At 41.1% G+C, this 17,956-nt stretch overlaps 1 protein-coding gene across 3 annotated transcripts; it reads left to right on the top strand.

Annotated features, from left to right (window-relative positions):
* Positions 1–84: 84 nt before the first annotated feature.
* tfap2d (transcription factor AP-2 delta (activating enhancer binding protein 2 delta)) lies at positions 85–17,568 on the top strand. Of its 3 annotated transcripts, none has more exons than XM_012875790.3 (8): positions 85–336; positions 980–1,498; positions 4,914–4,974; positions 12,466–12,631; positions 14,163–14,281; positions 14,370–14,511; positions 14,951–15,064; positions 16,514–17,568. In XM_012875790.3, the coding sequence occupies exons 1-8, from the start codon at positions 298–300 to the stop codon at positions 16,728–16,730; spliced, it is 1,377 nt and encodes a 458-aa protein (XP_012731244.1). In that variant the 5' UTR covers positions 85–297; the 3' UTR covers positions 16,731–17,568. The 3 variants fall into 3 exon arrangements, with proteins under 3 accessions (XP_012731244.1, XP_036003117.1, XP_021178873.1); XM_036147224.1 differs by lacking the exon at positions 85–336 and adding an exon at positions 766–875; XM_021323198.2 differs by lacking the exon at positions 85–336 and having other exon boundaries at positions 914–1,498.
* The last annotated feature ends 388 nt before the right edge of the window (positions 17,569–17,956 follow it).

Raw genomic sequence — 17,956 nt, 5'->3', positions numbered from 1 at the left:
ATTTTCAAAACTTCTATATTACCAAGGGACCTACGACATCAGCCGAGAAATACCCTGCAAGTACAAAATCCGTGAGCCAGCCCCGTCCGTGCAGAGGGGAGACGCTCGCGTTCCGCCAGCTTTCTACCAAAACCGAGAGCGCGCAAAAAGGGGGACTTTTCCATCTCTCTCGCTTTTGAGGAGGATTTTAAAGCACACTTTTTTTTATTATCGTTATTATCATTTTTCGATCGGGGCCGTAGAGGAAAGCAAAAACAAAAACAAAAAAAAATCACGGGTTATTTTGGAGAAAGAACAATGTCAGCGACCTTCCCGGGACTTGTCCACGACGCAGAGGTAGGCTGCTTTTATTTCCTTTAATAGTCTTGAATATATAGAGAGAGAATAAAAGCAGGGGTGCAGAATAACAAAAAAAATGTTTGGTTTAAACTGCCAACGAAATGCTGCTTCCTTTGTGGAATGGAAGAAAAGAGAGGGAGAGAAAATAAACTGCATAAAGTGAGAGGAGTCTTTGTGAGATTTTATTTTTTATTACAAGTGTGGAAGAAAATGCGGCCGGTAACTGTGTGATTAGAACGTCTCAGGGCGGAACTCTCTCCGCCGTGTCTTACCTCTCCTCCGTGGCGAGCAGCAGGGCTGGGGTAGTGAATTTGCCAGCAGCTCGGTAATAATAATAACATATAACAGCACGCCTTTTTAAATGCTGCTCGGAGAGTGACAGGCATGCCAAAGGGAGGAAAGAGAGAAAGAAAAAAAAAACTACCTATGGCTCCTGTTGCAGCGCGATCGTTCCCCTCCCAGGCGCGTCGAGATGACATCTCCTTCAGGTGGTTTAAAGCGAGGAGGAGAGAGGGGAAAAAACGCTTTGAGAGTGTGTGAGTTGTGTTTTTTGGAGTGTGTTTGGGAGGCAGAGAGGAGACACCGGCTGATGCTAAATGACACTGCTCATATCTTTCCCTGTCTCTTTATTATCTTCCAGATACGTCACGACGGTTCAAACAGCTACCGGCTCATGCAGCTCGGTTGTCTGGAGTCGGTGGCCAACTCCTCGGTCGCCTACTCCTCCTCGTCGCCGCTCACCTACCCGGCGCCGGCGGGGACGGAGTTCGCCTCGCCCTACTTTTCGGCCAACCACCAGTACACGCCCCTGCACCACCAGTCCTTCCACTACGAGTTCCAGCACTCGCACCCGGCCGTGGCCCCGGAGGCCTACGGGCTCAACTCGCTGCACTCGGGCCAGTACTACCAGCAGATCCACCACGGGGAGCCCGCCGACTTCATCAACCTGCACAACGCGCGCTCGGCCCTCAAGTCCTCGTGCCTGGACGAGCAGCAGCGGCGCGAGCTGGGCTGCCTCGACGCCTACCGGCGGCATGACTTGTCGCTGATGACGTCACACGGCTCTCAAGCCTACGGCGTCGGCATGCACCACCCGGACCAGAGGCTGCTGCCTGCCGCCGGCCTAGGCCTCCCTCCGCCGGCGGCAGACGACCTACAGGTACCGGCGGCCTCCGAACCCAGACCCAACACGCCGTCCTGCGCCTTTAAAAACAAAAATCGCCATCGTTTTTGATTCCCTTTGCTTTGACAAGAAGTGGTAAACACGGATATGCCTCTGCGTAAAAGGGGCTGCCACAATGCCCCAGAATCCCTGCCCCACTGGCCCACTATTCAAAAAAAGCTGCCCCCCCCCCCCCCCCCCCCCTTCTCATTGTAGGAGCCACAGTACAATTCCGAAATATTGAACAGAATAACAGCGCCAGATGTCTGTCTGTCCGCCTGTCTGCTTCATCTGTCTGCTGTCTGTGAGACTCGCAAAGCTTTACTGGCCCCCATTTCCACCCAGGGACGGTAACTTTACTGATATTGGATATGATCTTGAGATAATTTTGTTTCCAGAGCAAAACGAGAGCGTACAAAGGGGCCAAGTAAATGTCAAGTCCTCATGGCACGACGCCTCTGAAAGGCAGGCCTGTTTCTAAAGGTTAATTGACTGGCAGTCTATACAGTCCTATTGTGAAATCATCCCTTTATTTCTTCCAGAAGCACACGTGACCCATATTTTACATAATTCCTTTCGATGTAAAGAAATGATGATGAAAAAAAAAAAAACGGGAGGGGATTCGCACGGCTCTTCAGCATGTGTGTGTGTCTGCTGGGGCAAAGAAAAGCCGCTGGTTGCTCCATTCTCCGGTAAAGGGCGGATTAACGGATCGGGCTTCGGGACACAATGGCCGGCTCGAGCGCCATAAAGCACCGTAGTTTATCCAATTACGGGCTTAACGTCAATCAACGTTGTTACTTATGCAGCGACATCTGAGGCGGTTTTAAAGACGCGGCTCTGTTTAAACAAAATTTAACACACTGCCACATAATTTCAGTCGCGTTAACTGTTTTTTTTTTTTTTTTTTTTTTTTTTTTTACCCCAAGCAGAATTTGTCCAACTGGTTAAAGTCTCACTTTTGTTCCAACCTACAGATGCATAATACTAAACATGAATTAAGACACCGATTTCTGCATGAACGACAAGCTATATTATCTAAATAGAAATGGCATGCTTTGAAATTGAATTTTTGATTAAGCTACTTTATTATAATTTGTAGGAATGTAGATAGAGGGAGAGAAAGAAAGCTGGTTATTACGCATGGATTGTATTTATTATGGCGATAGTACATGTCTGGGTTGTTTTTGTGCATTTGTTTGGCAGTGGAGGATATTTTTAATTTCGCAATTTGTGTTTTAATAAGGTGATTTAATATCTTCTGAAATAATGAAAACAATATAGAATGCAATTATTATTATTATTATTATTATTATTATTATTATTATTATTATTATTATTATTATTATTATTATTATTATTATTATACGAGTATTTTATATATATAGAATTTATAATTAAAAAAAAAATATGATGATATTTGGCTCTTTTTAGCTATTTAGATTTGTTTGATTTTTGAATTATGTTTTACCATAGGGTTTGGGGATTTTGAAGGGCGCACATTTGACCTTTTATATGCGGGAAAGAAAGGAGCGGCTTGTGAACCTGAGCTTGCACGAGGCGGATGTGTGAACCCAACAGATGCGCCTATGGTCTCGTGCAGCCCCGTCTTATCTTTGAGCGCGTTAAAGAGATTTTCATGGCGAACAAAAGCAGCTGCCACACCTTTCCCCCGTCAGCGCGCTAATTCATGCAAGACCTCTGCGTTTTGTATATTGATTTTATAATCACTTTAGCTCCGGAATAAGAAGAAAAGAAACAGAGCCGGAGCTGGTTAAGAAGGAGTTCCAAAAACCTTTCTATCTCTCTCTTTTTTTTTTACCCTTCTCCTCCCAGTTTATTTTAATCAGAGGGGGTTCTGCGTGGGCCAGGCCTCGAGGCTCGCACGAGGGATTAAGCGTTTTCTGAATAAAAATCGCGTGTTCTTCTTTCTTGATGACATTGTTGATAGCACGCGAGTCTGATCCGGACTAAAATGTGTTGCTGGTAACAGATCCCTGTACACGCAAGCCTATATATGCGTTTCCATACTAATTTCAACAGGTACCAGGATGCTGCAACCGGCTCCGGACGTTTCAGCTAATTTCTGAGTCTGGATGAGTAGCGCTGTCCTTGATTGTAGCCAGAAGCCTTTCAAATTGGGCTCGTTTGGGCGAAGCGTGAGCTGCATCTTATTTTACTGTGACCTCAGATTTACTCAAAGCTTCCTATGTGCCGTCCACTTTCTAACAAAATGGCCTCCTTCTATTTGATATAGCATAAAGCTTTGTGTGTGTGTTTTTGGTAAATTCTACAATGCGTGAAAGTGCTGAAATACATATAAAAACAGGGGCATCTCCAGAAAGTTTTGTAAAGGGCACACTAGTATTTTTTGGGTGGCACATTAAAATTAAAGTCCATGACCGAATATCTGGTGTTTTATAGATCGTATTTCATATCAACATTTGGGTTTCATTAAAAAAAAAAAAAGCTTGAATCTACTAGGACCCCCCCCCCCAAAAAAAAGAAAAACACACAATGTCCATGTTTTCAACTTTCAAATGTCAGGGTATTTAGCCCCAACAAGATTTTGCACCCCTATTTTTAAATATTGTAATTTTTTTAACATATGACAGAAATATTGAATCCTTATATCATTTAGAATTTTAATGTAAAAGCTTTATATATAATTTATGTTCATCTGGAATTGTAACATAGTAACAGTTTTTCCCATGCTGCCATATTGAGGCGGGTGAGGGGAGCAGGCCCAGGAGTGAAATAAAAAAGTCATTTTTTTCTATAGTAAACATTAATAATCTAACAAAAAAAAGAAATAAAAAAAATGCTTGAACTAACCAAATATACCCATGCTTCGTCACATTTACGAAAACATTTTGTGCAAAAGAAAAATTAATTGGGGTGGCCACTGACAATCCCCCAACCCCCACCCCATCCCCCGGTTGGGGCTGCTATCTACAAAAAGTCCATTGATGTCAAAAATGTTGGGGACAGGTTCTTGGGGTTTTAAAAGTCACATTTAAATGAAAGCCAAGGACTGGTCACCCTCACACAGCCATTAACGTCAGACCATGAGTTGCGTTTTGCGGTTATGGGAGGTCAGTTCTGCAAATATGAACACCTGAACAAAAATGATGGACATGTATAAAATGCACCTTTTTTTCTTTCTGAATTCTGAGTTTTAATTTGTAAAATCGGGGAAATGAATCCATAAAGGTATAAGAACAACTATTCACATTAGATACTCTGATGGTGAAAACGATTTGCTCACTGGCTTATTTGCGGTTTATAAATTCGCACGTCGGATCCTGTGCGCACCTGTACATAAAAACAAACACAACAAACATATCATCAGGCGTTACAGCAAGCGTGTTTCTTTGCAGTGTACCAAACTAATGAGTGCTTGTCTCTGCAGGGCTCCGTGGAGGCGCAGTGTGGGCTCGTACTGAACGGCCAAGGGGGCGTCATCCGGAGAGGTAAGGGCCCCCCGTTTATTTCCTCTCTGTGTTGTTGCACCGGAGGCCGTGAAAACAGTCGCAGCTCGACACAAGACAAGGCAGCGAGCAGATAGACAAACAGGCGGAACACTCCTCTCTTGTCTGCTGTCAACATGTTACAGCAGGAACGGCCCCGCTTTCCTCGCCTGTTTAAACACTAACACGCAGACACACACCCGCACTGCTCCCCACTTCCTCTGCAAAACGACCTGTCACTCAGCACCTACGTGCGTTTTTTTTTTTTTTTTTTTTTTTTTTTTGGCGTAGGCAAACTAAACTCTCACAGATAATTAAAATGTCAACAAAGTCAATGTGTAATAATAATGCATGAGATGACACATCAAAAGACAAGGCAAGGCTACTTGTCTACAATGATAGTCTGACTTTTGCTTGCCCATTGTATTATTTAAAAAAAATCAAGAAGGCTAAGAGCCCATTTTTTTGTTTATTTGTATGGTTTTCCATATTTGAGTGGTGTGGTTTTTTTTTACTCTAATACGGATTTGATGCCAACAAAGTATTGCACAAATAAAACAATTGTTGGTTTATGAAATCTCTTTTCAGTGCAGAATATCCAGTTTAGTTTACACAAGTCCACGTTTTTTGGATTTTGAACATGATTGTGACAATTTTTTTTAATTGCGAATTAGGCCTTTGATTGCATTGAGGGGTTCAACGCAGCTGTAATTACTAAGGTGTGGTGTTTGATCATATTTTTATAGTGTTTACACTGTGCACAACACCAGGAGCTCCACACACCATTTAGAATGGACAAAAATAAATAAATAAATAAGCAATAGAATACTTGCTTGTGCTACTCCTTATAAAATGGCGCCCTGGGCGGTTAGCCATGTCAAGAACTGAGATTACAAATGCATATTTGTGTAGAAGATTAATGTTATATGTATATAACAACAACAACAACAATAATAATAATAATAATAATAATAATAATAATAATAATAATAATAATAATAATAATAATAATAATAATAATAATAATAATAATAATAAAATGTACAGTTAAGTATTAGTAAACATTTTTCAATAAAAATCTATCAATGGGATTTACGTTAATGGGCTCCACATTTGATTCCTGCAGGCTCTTAATCACTTTCATAATTACATGTTTGTGTTTTTATTTTTTTAGATATTTCGTTCATTATTATTTCTTACACTGATGCAGATACTTTAATGTAAGAGTGCAGCTTTAGCCTCTGGATTCGGAGGATGAAGGTGTTTGAGGCTACCTGCGCATGTTGTTTGAGTCTGTATAAACACATAGCAGGCCATCCTGTTTCCTCATGAGTGGGCTTAAACACGCTGCGGATCTTCTTTTTCCTCCATCAAAGCTTGCTTGTGTTTCTTTTTTTTTTCTCTCCCTGCATGGTGACTGTGTGTAATTTTCCATACAGAAGCAGAAGAAAGGCTGGTGTCTTTTGGGTTTAATTTTTCATCAGCCCTGCCCTGCCTAGGTGTTGGGGCTTTTCTCTCAGATTGACGCGGGAATCCCTTCGCCATCACTTTCGGTTAATGGTGCGCCGTATTTGGCCCTGAGCTCAGCCGCTGCAACCATCACAACCAATAATCTTTGCTTTACCTCCCGCTCCCGTATCGATAGCTTCTCTCGCCTCGGGCGCACGCTTTGATATGCTAATGCCGAGCGGGGCCCCCGGATTCAGCCGAGATCATATTAATGTTGTTCTTTCTGACTGCGGCTTTGGCGGCATGAATATTCACATAACCTTTTTCAAAAGAAAATCACTCAAGAAATGCGGATCCTACTTAGGAGGAGTCGTCTGTGTTTTTAATCATGCTGGCTTCCCTTTTTCCTCTTCAGCTCTTAACAGCAGCCTGCAAAGATCAAGCTGATCTGTCAGACGCGCGCCCCCGCTACGTTACACACGCGCACACACATCCCCCCTTTTTTCTGTCAATACTTTTTTTCCCCTTTTTGGAGCTATAAACATTGTTGTTAAAATAAGAGGAGAATGGCATTTGGCCCTTGTCTCTTTTTCTTTAATTTTCGTGGCAAACTCGTAAAAGGCGCTTGATTCCGCGTGTGATCCCGCCCGCCGCTCGCGCCGCAGCCCGAGGCTACTCTCCGTTGCTTAAATACCGTTATCGCCTCTGGGCCCGCGCGCTCCACTGACTGCACTACCGGCAATAGCTCTTTTCGATCGCCCTTGGCAACATAAAATACAAACTACTTTGAATCAAAACATTTTTAGGGGAATTAATATGATGTGAGCCGCGCGTCTCTGAAAGCCGCGCGCCCCTGTCAGAGCGCGTGAGCCTGACGGACAGGTGAGCGCGGGTTCGCGTCACAAGCAGGCAACAGGCGAGGCCGGACATGGACCCGTACGCGCACACGCGCACGCGCCCAGGAGCCTAATGAACAGCAGCCCTGTCGATTCCTTCGAGCTGCAATCGTCCACGTCTGACAGGCTGAGTGAAACTCGAGTCTGATATAAATGGAGCAGTTGGAGGCCAGTCGGCCTTTGTTTTCACCCCATCATGATGCTCCAGTTGTGCCGCGGGTTTGAGGCGCTGTCCAGGTGCTGGAATGAAAGGTGCAAAGCTGCTGTCCATGGTACTGAACCTGGATGACACTTCTGTTTTTTTACATTCTTCCTGTGGCCAGAAAATGAGGAAAATCCACAACATTTCTGCTGACTATGAATAAAAGATTGTCAGTGGAGAAAAAAAATAAGGTACAACTGGTTCAGTTTAGTGTATGTTATTGTCAGGGACCATCCACAATCATGGTCCTTGACTGGCTAATTTCCATCTGAAGATCCACAGCAGGTAAAAATCAAAATGTATCCAAGATACAAATACAACTCTGCAAATATATATATATATATATATATATATATATATATATATATATATATATATATATATATATATATATATATATATATATATATATATATATATATATATATATATATATATATATCACATCTTAATTCAAATTATCCTCTGTTTTAATCAGATACCCACACATCTCAGGATAAATTTAACCCTCCAACTAACAAATATATATATATAAATACTAACGATGTATGAAAGCCAATAAAGCAAACATTGGTTTGTTCAGTACGTTCTTAATTGCTCCAAAAGTATATTTGATAGTCAAAATTCAGCATCTAATGTTTAGTGCATAGTAATAATGATAATGTTGCAATGTATTTGCTGTTATAGCTCTTCTGTTCATCCTATCCTGGAAGCTCAAGCTAAGAGTATTGTGGGTCTGGTTGCTGAGAAGTGTCAGGTCAGATTTAATTTTTATTTGCCAAGTACCATGCAGCAACAAACAGTATAAAGATCACACAATTGGTTAATTTCTCTAGTCACAAGGCTACAACCACAAAAAAGCATAGACAAAAAGCTCATAAACATGCATAACAATAACCCTGTGGCTAATTAATTTCTATTCATTAAAATTGATGGTACTGTGTTTTTCATTGCTGATAGATTTATTTGTTTTCCTTCTGAAATTATGCTATTCAGATTCTATCTGTTGCATAAGCTAAGGGTGCCAAAGCAATGGGTTGGAGGTCAACCACATGATATAACTGACGTTGCATCACACATAGGGTCTTGGTCAGCATCAAACAAGAGCTGCTTGCAGCAATCCAGAGGTAAAAGAAAGACAATGTGCATCAGGTGGATTTTACAATATTAATGCGATGGGTTTAAAACAAAATACATAATTCAAAAATGCACATAAGACCTGGTTGTAAATAGGAAATAACTGATATGCAACACTAATATGGAGATGTCTACTTATTATTCGAATTCTATTGTGACAAAATCTAAGTTTTTGAAGGTGGTACCGCTCCAATCAGGTGTAGCATCATTGTCTTATGAACCTATTCTTTTAAATCTTGACATATATGTCTTAATGTATGCAAACAGAGTTGTATCCTGGGAAGACATTAGTCGAGAAGAACTACAACATGTGGATGGAGGATATAATTAGGGGTGGGTGAAGCAGAACTCAGCAGAAGTGAAGCAGAATAGGAAACATTACAAAATCTACTTTTCCAATATGTCTTAAAGGTCTTGTTCCAGCGCACAAACACACTGCAGAATGGACGACCATTATTAAACTATGTCATGCTTACAAATTAAAGCCATGAACTACACCAATGGACAGTGCCATTGGGTTCTAAACATTTTTTCAACCCATTATTTTATAAGTATTTTCTGTGTCCTCCTCTGGCAGCACTAACTAAATGATATGGTGCATCTGATTATATTGCAGTGTCCGGTCAAATCAGCTTTTGAAAATTGGGAGGCTGTAGAGTGATCTCCCTTTAAAACCAGATAACTTACTTGGCATCATCAGGAAACCCATGCAATATTACCTATAAGACGTAATAAGTGCATTCAGATACATGGATGCTGGTCATAAAACGATTTACACACAGGTAAACACAAAATGCATATAAATACAAATAATAACAATCAACAAACAGAGAGGTTTTTCCACATACTCACCATAATATAGCTTTTGAAGTATTTTTAACAAGACAACTATTTTTAGAATAATTTAACCCAACAGCAAACAAATATCTATTCCTGAAATGTACTGTATTCATTATGTTGAATATTTCTGTTCTGCAATCAATGGATTTGTCTTGAGGCTTGATTGTCGAGCAGCGGTCATTATGTTGATAGAAAAAAATAACTGTCATAGTTTTTGCCAATTACCTTTTATTTCTGGAAAAAACAACCAGTGTATATCTTGTTTTACTCGAGTACAAATGGGGGTTGAATAGGAAAATGAGAGTTGATCTTCAAAGATAGTAGGAAGTGGATGACAAATGGGATTAAGTTGGCAGGTGAAGGTCATTCTCTCTTTTTTTGGAGCGATGTGGAAAAAAACATTGACACTAGGAAGAAGGATAAGTGTTTGAGAACGTTTCACATTTGATGATAAAAAGAGACGTTTTGCGAAGCTTGTGGGGCTGTTTCAGTATATTGCAAAACAAAAATTTGATTATTTTTCATATGAGGATAAAAACGAGTACAGATGATAAAATTGTGAATAAAGCTAAATTACATTTTGTCAGAAGACGAAAACTAAGTTAAAATGAACTAGAGATCAGCATTGTTATGGAATGATCTAGTTTCATAAGGGTATATTTATGCAAAAACAGATAGGAGACATAATCAGTGCATTCAGGTTTGCTGGTGCTTCCAGAGTGAGTTGTCATAAAAACGCCTTTGTTGGTGGTCAACTTATCCAAAATGCCCCCAAAAACGTTGCCCAATCATAGCCTGCAGCACTGTTCTACTTAGCCTAAAAGGCTTCTTTTTATTTCACTTCATCATTTCTAACGCAGCTAATAACAAAGTGACACACCCTGCTGTTAGATCTGATAACGAGGCAGATAAATAATAGAATATAGCCTACAGTACATCAGACAAAAACCTTGCATTTCAGCTACTTAGGCTGTTCGCTCAAGCGAAAGCTTAATAATGAAAACAAACACCCAGAGAAGTCAATACATATTTCACATTTGTGTATACATATATTGCAGTAACAACCGGTAGCGTTGATGCAGGTGTGATTAATAATGAGAAGCAGCATTCTGTATCATTTATTCACACACTCAGGAGGCAGAAGTACACAATGAGATCGGTGGAGGGCTTCTGAAAGAATGTTTTGTTGTTTTTTCCCCCCTGGAAGAAAAGCTCTTACATAAAGATTAATATTGACCTGAACCTGAAACATAAAAAAAATATGTATATGATCATAACAAAATAACAAAATGTTATGTTTAAAAAGTCAGTTTGAGGGCTGAGAAGAACATCTTTTGATTAAGGTGTGCAGTCAGTACTACATTTCTATAAAGGGGTTAATTTTATTAAGATGTTACTACAATGCAGTTTAACCCCTGTAGGGATGAGGGACAAACATGAATCTGTGATTTATCAAGAATCAGCTTTTTTGATAATAGTTTTGCATACCTTCTCAGCACTTTATAATAATTTTTTATATATTGACATTCACCAAAAACATGTGTTCATGCCCCACGCCGTTGATTTTAAAGAGACACATGCTCACACCTGACTGAATGTTCTGGCTCTGGGGCTATTGTTGGAATGCAAAAAGTTTTAGCGGTGCACTTTTCTTCTCACGCGTTAACTTTCCTCCTCACTGATTCTTTATAAATCATTAGAAACGAAACTTCAGCTAGCAATGAGATAAAAGATTGTCTTATTGGTCTTGTCATATCTACACACTTCCCTTCTTTGCGCTGCCTTCTGTTGTAAAGGATCCTTTGAAATGGGAACCAGAGACACGTTACACAAGGTGTTTACACAGCTGAAGTCATCCTCTGTGAGTTAAAGTGCACAGTAGATATGTGGAACATGATGTAGATCATCTCAATAAAAAAAGAACACGTTTACCCATTTCTTTTCAAATGTAGCTGGATGTGACCAAAAATCCAATTTTTTTGCTGTAATGTGTACAAGTAAGATGGCAGCTTATAAAGCGAGAAGAGCTTTGGGTTAAGCTTGTGTTTGTTTGTTTGAATGCAAACAGAGCAGAAGGAACAGCCCCAGTTCTTTTAATAATAAAATTGTCCCCAGAGGCTCCTGTAGCTGTTCATATCCTCTAAAGCAAACGAGGACATGTTAGGTACGTTGCATTCTGTCCACCGGTAAAATAAAGTAGGTGGTGTTAATGAAGTTGTTGTTGAAGCTGCAGGGTTGCTTCCAGAACATTTTCAAATGGTTGACCAGATGGGGGCTCTGCTAATCCTGGGGTGGGCACATCAAAACCAAATGGCATCACAGAATCTCAGGAATCCTGCTCTTGTAATATTTAGTTGCGGGTTGTAGGCTGGTTGGAAAGGGAGTGATAGAAATGCTACGAAGGACAAAAAAAAAACTGGCAGATAAATATATAACTTTATTGAACCTTGTTCTTTAGGTCTTAATGTTGTATTTTACATCCATCCATCCATTATGTAAACCCGCTTATCCGTTAGGCAGTAGGGGCACTGGTGCCTATTTTCAGTGGCCGTTGGGCGATAGGTAGGGCGCATCCTGGACAGGTCTTGTATTATACAAATATTCATAAAAACTACGCATATAAGAATGTCCGTTCAGCAGATTTATTGGGTCACCGTTGCATCCCATGGCCCCACACTCAGTTTTTCACTTGAATGACTTATTTCAACGTGACGGTCAAAATTCTAACGTCTCCCCGATATAATGGCTGTTGGCGAAATTCCCGTGTTGAAACAAGCCACAGTGTTTCCGATTTTGAACATTTCTTTTTACTTTGGGATTTTCCATTTTATTGGCTGGCGGATCACTCTGAGTTGTTGTTGTTTTTTTTAAAATCCCTTTAAATCCCTTCAGTGCTACCGTGAATGTCCGAATGTCGCTGTCCGTCCACCTGGAACCTCATTGTTACAGCGTTGCCGTGTGTGTTTGCAGGGGGGACGTGCGTGGTGAATCCCACAGACCTTTTCTGCTCCGTACCGGGCCGGCTCTCGCTGCTCAGCTCCACCTCCAAGTACAAAGTCACCATCGCTGAGGTGAAGAGAAGACTGTCCCCGCCAGAGTGCCTCAACGCCTCCTTGTTGGGCGGCATCCTGCGCAGGTCAGTGCAAAAACCAACTCTGGGTGCAGCTACGGTGATCAACAACAAGTCCAGTTAAACTATTTTTTACTCGTGGGGCTGAATGTGCCAGAGAAGTTAACTAAAACTCTTGCCGTACCCTGAAATAAAAAAATAAAAAAACGCCTGGATAGTAAACACATCTCAATCAAACTGTTTAAACTCTCATAAACCCTCACACGATGCGCAAGTGAAGACATGATTGTGATAGAGAGGGATTTTATGGTAGCAGAAGCTGTGATTTTATTTTATTTTTAGGGCTAAATCTGGCAGCTTGAGCTTCGGCGAGTCTTTGTAGCCCTCAGATAAAACAGAGGATATATAGCTGCGCCCACAAGAAGGCCGGGGCTGCACGCGCCGCCATGCCCAGGGAGCCAGAGGGAGGCGAGACCAGGCCAAAGCATGCCAGGATCAGAGAAAGCAGAGGAAGGCAGGAGTTGCCAGCGCTGTATTATTGATGAGCTGGAGAGAAAGGGAGAAGGGGGAGAAGAGAGGAGAGAGGGAGCAGAGAGAAGATGGCTACCAGACGATGCAACAACAAAGGGAGAGAAAAACACGAGCGCAAACAGGGATGCTAATCTTTATGTGGATTAATATTGATAATGTTGCAGAAATTCATATTAGATGTTAACTATAGAGGCTTTTGCATGAATGTTGCCCTGGATTAGCCTCTCCACTAGGATAATTGAATCCAGGATTGACCTGTCTGTAATATTTAAGGTGTTCTTAATGCTGAAAAAGCACTTGAGAATACTCCATTTTAAAATTTCAAACAAAGAATAAAGGGCTAATAAATCTCAAAGTGTTTCTTGCATAAACTGTGTTTAGTGTAAAATTATCCAGCCGAGGTCTGGCAAGCCTAAATATTTAGGATTTTGAACAAGGCATAAACAAAGGAAGCCCAAACGCGGTGAAAAAACACAGAAAAATCACTTTAATTATGTGCCACATTGTACACTGTCAAATCAAACATTAATTTTTAAGCATCATTAGAAGTGCAAAGCAACATTTTCTTATTCTGCCTACACTGAACACATCATAGGGGTGAGTCCTTTCTATAAGCTGGACATGCAAATGAGCAATAAAAAAAACTCAATGAGGCCAAAATGACTAGTAACCTTTTTATTCTTTGTTTTATTAAATTATGTATTTATCCTTTACTCTGTGAGCTTCGCTTGCTTAAAAATAGCAACAAATTGATTGGCAAAGTGAATGAGCTCGGGAAAAGTCTAATTTCCAAACAGAAACTACACAAATTTCACAGAAAATATTACAATTTGTGGACTTTTGTGTTGCAAAATATAGATAGAAGAGCTCACAAAAAGCAGTGCTATATCTTGTACATGAAATCTGTAAAAAACAAAGATCTTTATCAAACTAAATCAGTTTGATCATTTGAATTTCTTGGAATAATTACTCTAAGCATGAGATCCTGGTGCTGCTGATGTTTTCTAGTGCAGTTAAAGCTGTCAGAGTTCGTCATGTTTTTTTTGTGTGTTTGTTTTTTTTGTAGAGCAAAGTCCAAGAACGGCGGCCGATGTCTCCGTGAGAAACTAGATCGCTTAGGCCTCAACCTGCCAGCGGGAAGAAGGAAAGCTGCCAACGTCACCCTGCTCACCTCCCTGGTGGAAGGTATGTCAGTTCAGTCATCAAGCTTTTAATATTTAATCATTTCTAGCGCTCGTCTCACTGCTCATTCCCCGGTTTTTGTTTGCTGCAGGTGAGGCGCTCCACCTGGCGAGGGACTTCGGCTACACCTGTGAGACAGAGTTTCCCAGCAAGGCGGTGGGAGAACATTTGGCGAGGCAGCACAGTGAGCCGAAAGAGACCAACGCGCGCAAGAAAATGGTCCTGGCAACAAAGTGAGAATAAGAGACAAAAACACTCCCGTGTACTCACCTACAAAAATACGTCGAAATAAAACTTTTGGAGGTGCTTCATGAGTTATAAATTGCATTGTTGTTGCGTATTTCTGAATTTCCACTGTTACAGGAATCTGTGTTAGGTTCTTCTATTGCTTTTGATCAAACGAATGTTTTAGAAATGAAGAATAGGGTTCATATGTTAGAAAATGCAAGCATTTTGCTCATTTAAGTGTATACAATTGCTTGACCACATCCACCTCTACGGTAGCAGAGTTTTTATTATAGCGGTGCATGAAAAGGAAGTAGCCCTCCAACATGATTGAGGAATAGAGATGGTTGGATGCAGGGGATCGGACATAATGAACTCTAGATGTGTGCTGCTTGTGTTGGAGACAGATGGTAAACCCTCAGTCCCTCCCTCCCCTCTGTCTGTCAGGCAAATCTGTAAGGAGTTCCAGGACTTACTGAGCCAAGATCGCTCTCCTTTGGGCTCCTCGAGACCGACCCCCATCCTGGACCTGGACATCCAGAGACACCTCACGCACTTCAGGTAACCTTTCCACAAGAAGATAATGAGAAGTCATCAAGGAAGCTGCCTGATTCGCGTTACTGACTAGTTAGAAACTACCGATCGGAAAGCTCTGCTTGCCGCGCCAGTGACCTCCATGGGCCGTTTCCGAAAGACGCAGCTGTGCATTCTGATGCTTGGCACAAAAAGCAGGAGGAGAGGACGCAGCCTCATTAGCAGAAATGTCACATGTATGACATCAGCAGTCGCAGAAGTTTTATCAAACTGCTAAAGAGGGTTGAGCTGCAGACTGATAGGAAGCAACCAGAGAAAAACTGATGAACACCATCCTTTAAATTAAAATAAATGCTTGGAGACGAGCAGTTAGGTTTGGGTTACCTTTTAGGTTTTCTCTTGTTATTCTGACTTTTAATTCAGTGTGATTGGAATCTGCTGAGGGAATTTTAATTAAGGTGTTAAAGCCGGTCACTATCAATAGTCAGATGGGATTTTAAGACCTGGACTGGCTGGAGGGTATTCCTTTTCACCCCTTGCCCCTCTTTCTTCCGGGGCAGATCCAAGGAGTTAATAACAGCACTTGCAAGGGTAAATATTTACAGCAGACATGGTTCTTTTGCCCTTTTCCACCTTCGCACTTTTGGGTGTGAAAAGCAGCCATCTGCTGCGGGATGTTTTTAACTGACTGTGAGTCCGTTCGACTGCACCCTTTGTCGGGGCTCGCCACAGCAAGTCATTACATCAGAGTTTTTATGCCGAGGACCCTTCCTGACGCAACCGGGATTCCTCAGTATCAAAGACGGCGACTTAACTTGCTACAGCACGGAGGGAAACAGGATGTCCTGACTAAGCATCTTATTCAGGGGTGTCCAACAGCAGTCCTCGAGAGCTGGCGTCCTGCAGGGTTTAGATTTATTTGTGGTCAAACACAGGTGAATCAACTGGAGTCGGACACTCCAGGTACGATTCATATCCAAATGTAAATTTAAAAAAAATCAATATATAAAACACTAAATAAGTGAAATTAATGAATAAGTGCAAAGCGAAAGGGGGAGAGGAAGGCCTAGGGCAACTCTTGGAATTTCAATTTAAGTCTTGGAAATTAACTTGTTTTTGATATACTGGGATGACAAACATATCTTTCAGTTTTGTCTAAAAAGAAGTAAATATAAGAGTAAAAATAACCATCAGATGGAGGTAAGATATCAGCAAATCTCACACCAGATGTGCTCGCTGTGTTTAAGATTACGGAAAGTGTTCACAAGGAAGAAGCCTGCATCGTCTGTATAGTCTCTCCATGAACCTTCGAAGGGGTTGAAGGCAAATTTAGACATTCAGTGGACATTAAAATACCTTTGATGGGAGGATTTAAAGTAGATTTCAGTTCAGTTTGAGAATATCTACAGTGCCTAAAGAAGCATAAAGTCTGTCAGCCCTCATGACGATATATTTCTCTGTCTCCTACCTCTGCAGCCTGATCACTCACGGCTTCGGTACGCCGGCGGTCTGCGCAGCACTCAGCACCTTCCAGACGGTCCTGAGCGAGATGCTCAACTACCTGGACAAAAACTCGAGTGGGAAAACGAGCGGACCTAACGAGCAACAAATCAACAACAGCTCGGAAAAGACGCAGCTCCGGAAAACAGCCGAATCCCAGAACAAGGACGGAAAGTCAGAAAAGACTGAGTAGCCCCCCCCCCCCCCACTCCCCCCCTCCCAAAACACTCACACACCTGGTTGCCGTGCCTTGGAGCGCTGAATCTTAGGAGTGTATTTGTGTATGAGAGTGTGTGTGTGTGTGCATGTGTGTGTGTGTGTGGGATCTCATAGTGGAGTAACTCCCACACTTTTTGAATATCTTCTTAAGGACATATTTATTCCTATTTATTTATCTTATGTTGAAGTCTAACACTAATTCAAACGTCCCAAACCTGAAGAGCGAGGATTACAAAAGCTCAAAAGAGCTTCCCCACGGAGACTGCTGGGACTCGTCTGAAACTTCTTGTTCCTTATTTATTTCTTCTGAAAATTGTTGTACTTTTCTAGGTCAGGAATGTGAACGACCAGCTACACAAAGACAAGATTGCCAAAACTGGAAATGTTTTTTCTGCTCTGATTATTGACTAGTTCAGATTTTTTTTATTTTAGGAGTAATTGGTTGCAAATCATTTGCAAAGTTCAACATTTTTGCTTTAATTTTGAATGAATTTAAATTTGTGATTCCCTGCGCTTTTAGCAGATCAGCTCTGAATGCAAAGAAATCTCCAAATCTCATCCCAGCACACAAACTCCCCCGTTACTCACAAGGACACTTGAACCAGATCAATTGGGCATTTATTTTAACAGCGCCTCGCCAAAGTCTTCATGCCCTCTGGAATTTTGCACAGTTTTTCATGTTACAACCACAAACGTCTATGTTTTGGATTGGCTTTTATGAGACAGAGCAAGAAATAGAAGGGCATAACTGTAAAATAAAGGGAAGACAACAGACAATTATATGTTTTCCAAATAAAAATTTGAGAAGTGTAGCATTCGAATGAATTCAAATCTTTTGATCAGATTCCTCTAAATAAAATATCGTGCAATCAACTGCCTTTAGACCTAATTAGAAACTGTAGTCTCCTGTTTTTATCTTAGTTTCAGTGTAACTCCAGCTGTTCTGTGAAGACCTCAGATGTTTGTCAGAGAACAAAACTGAACAAACAGCATCATTAAGAACAAGGAGCACGCTAAGCAGGTCAGAAATGAAGTTGTGAAGAGTTAAAGCAGGATTAGGTTCTGAGACAATGCAATGGACATCTCATTGAACACTTTTCAATCTATTTTTAAAAAAACGGAAAAACTATATGACTGCAAAGAACCAGTCGAGGCATAGCGATCTATCCAAGACTGGAGAAGAAAAGTAATTGTCAAAGA

This window comes from Fundulus heteroclitus, chromosome 15 (assembly GCF_011125445.2).
Source record: "Fundulus heteroclitus isolate FHET01 chromosome 15, MU-UCD_Fhet_4.1, whole genome shotgun sequence".
NCBI classification, from domain to species: Eukaryota; Metazoa; Chordata; class Actinopteri; order Cyprinodontiformes; family Fundulidae; genus Fundulus; species Fundulus heteroclitus.
Note: the sequence above shows the minus strand (reverse complement) of the source record. Positions and strands in the feature narration are given on the sequence as shown.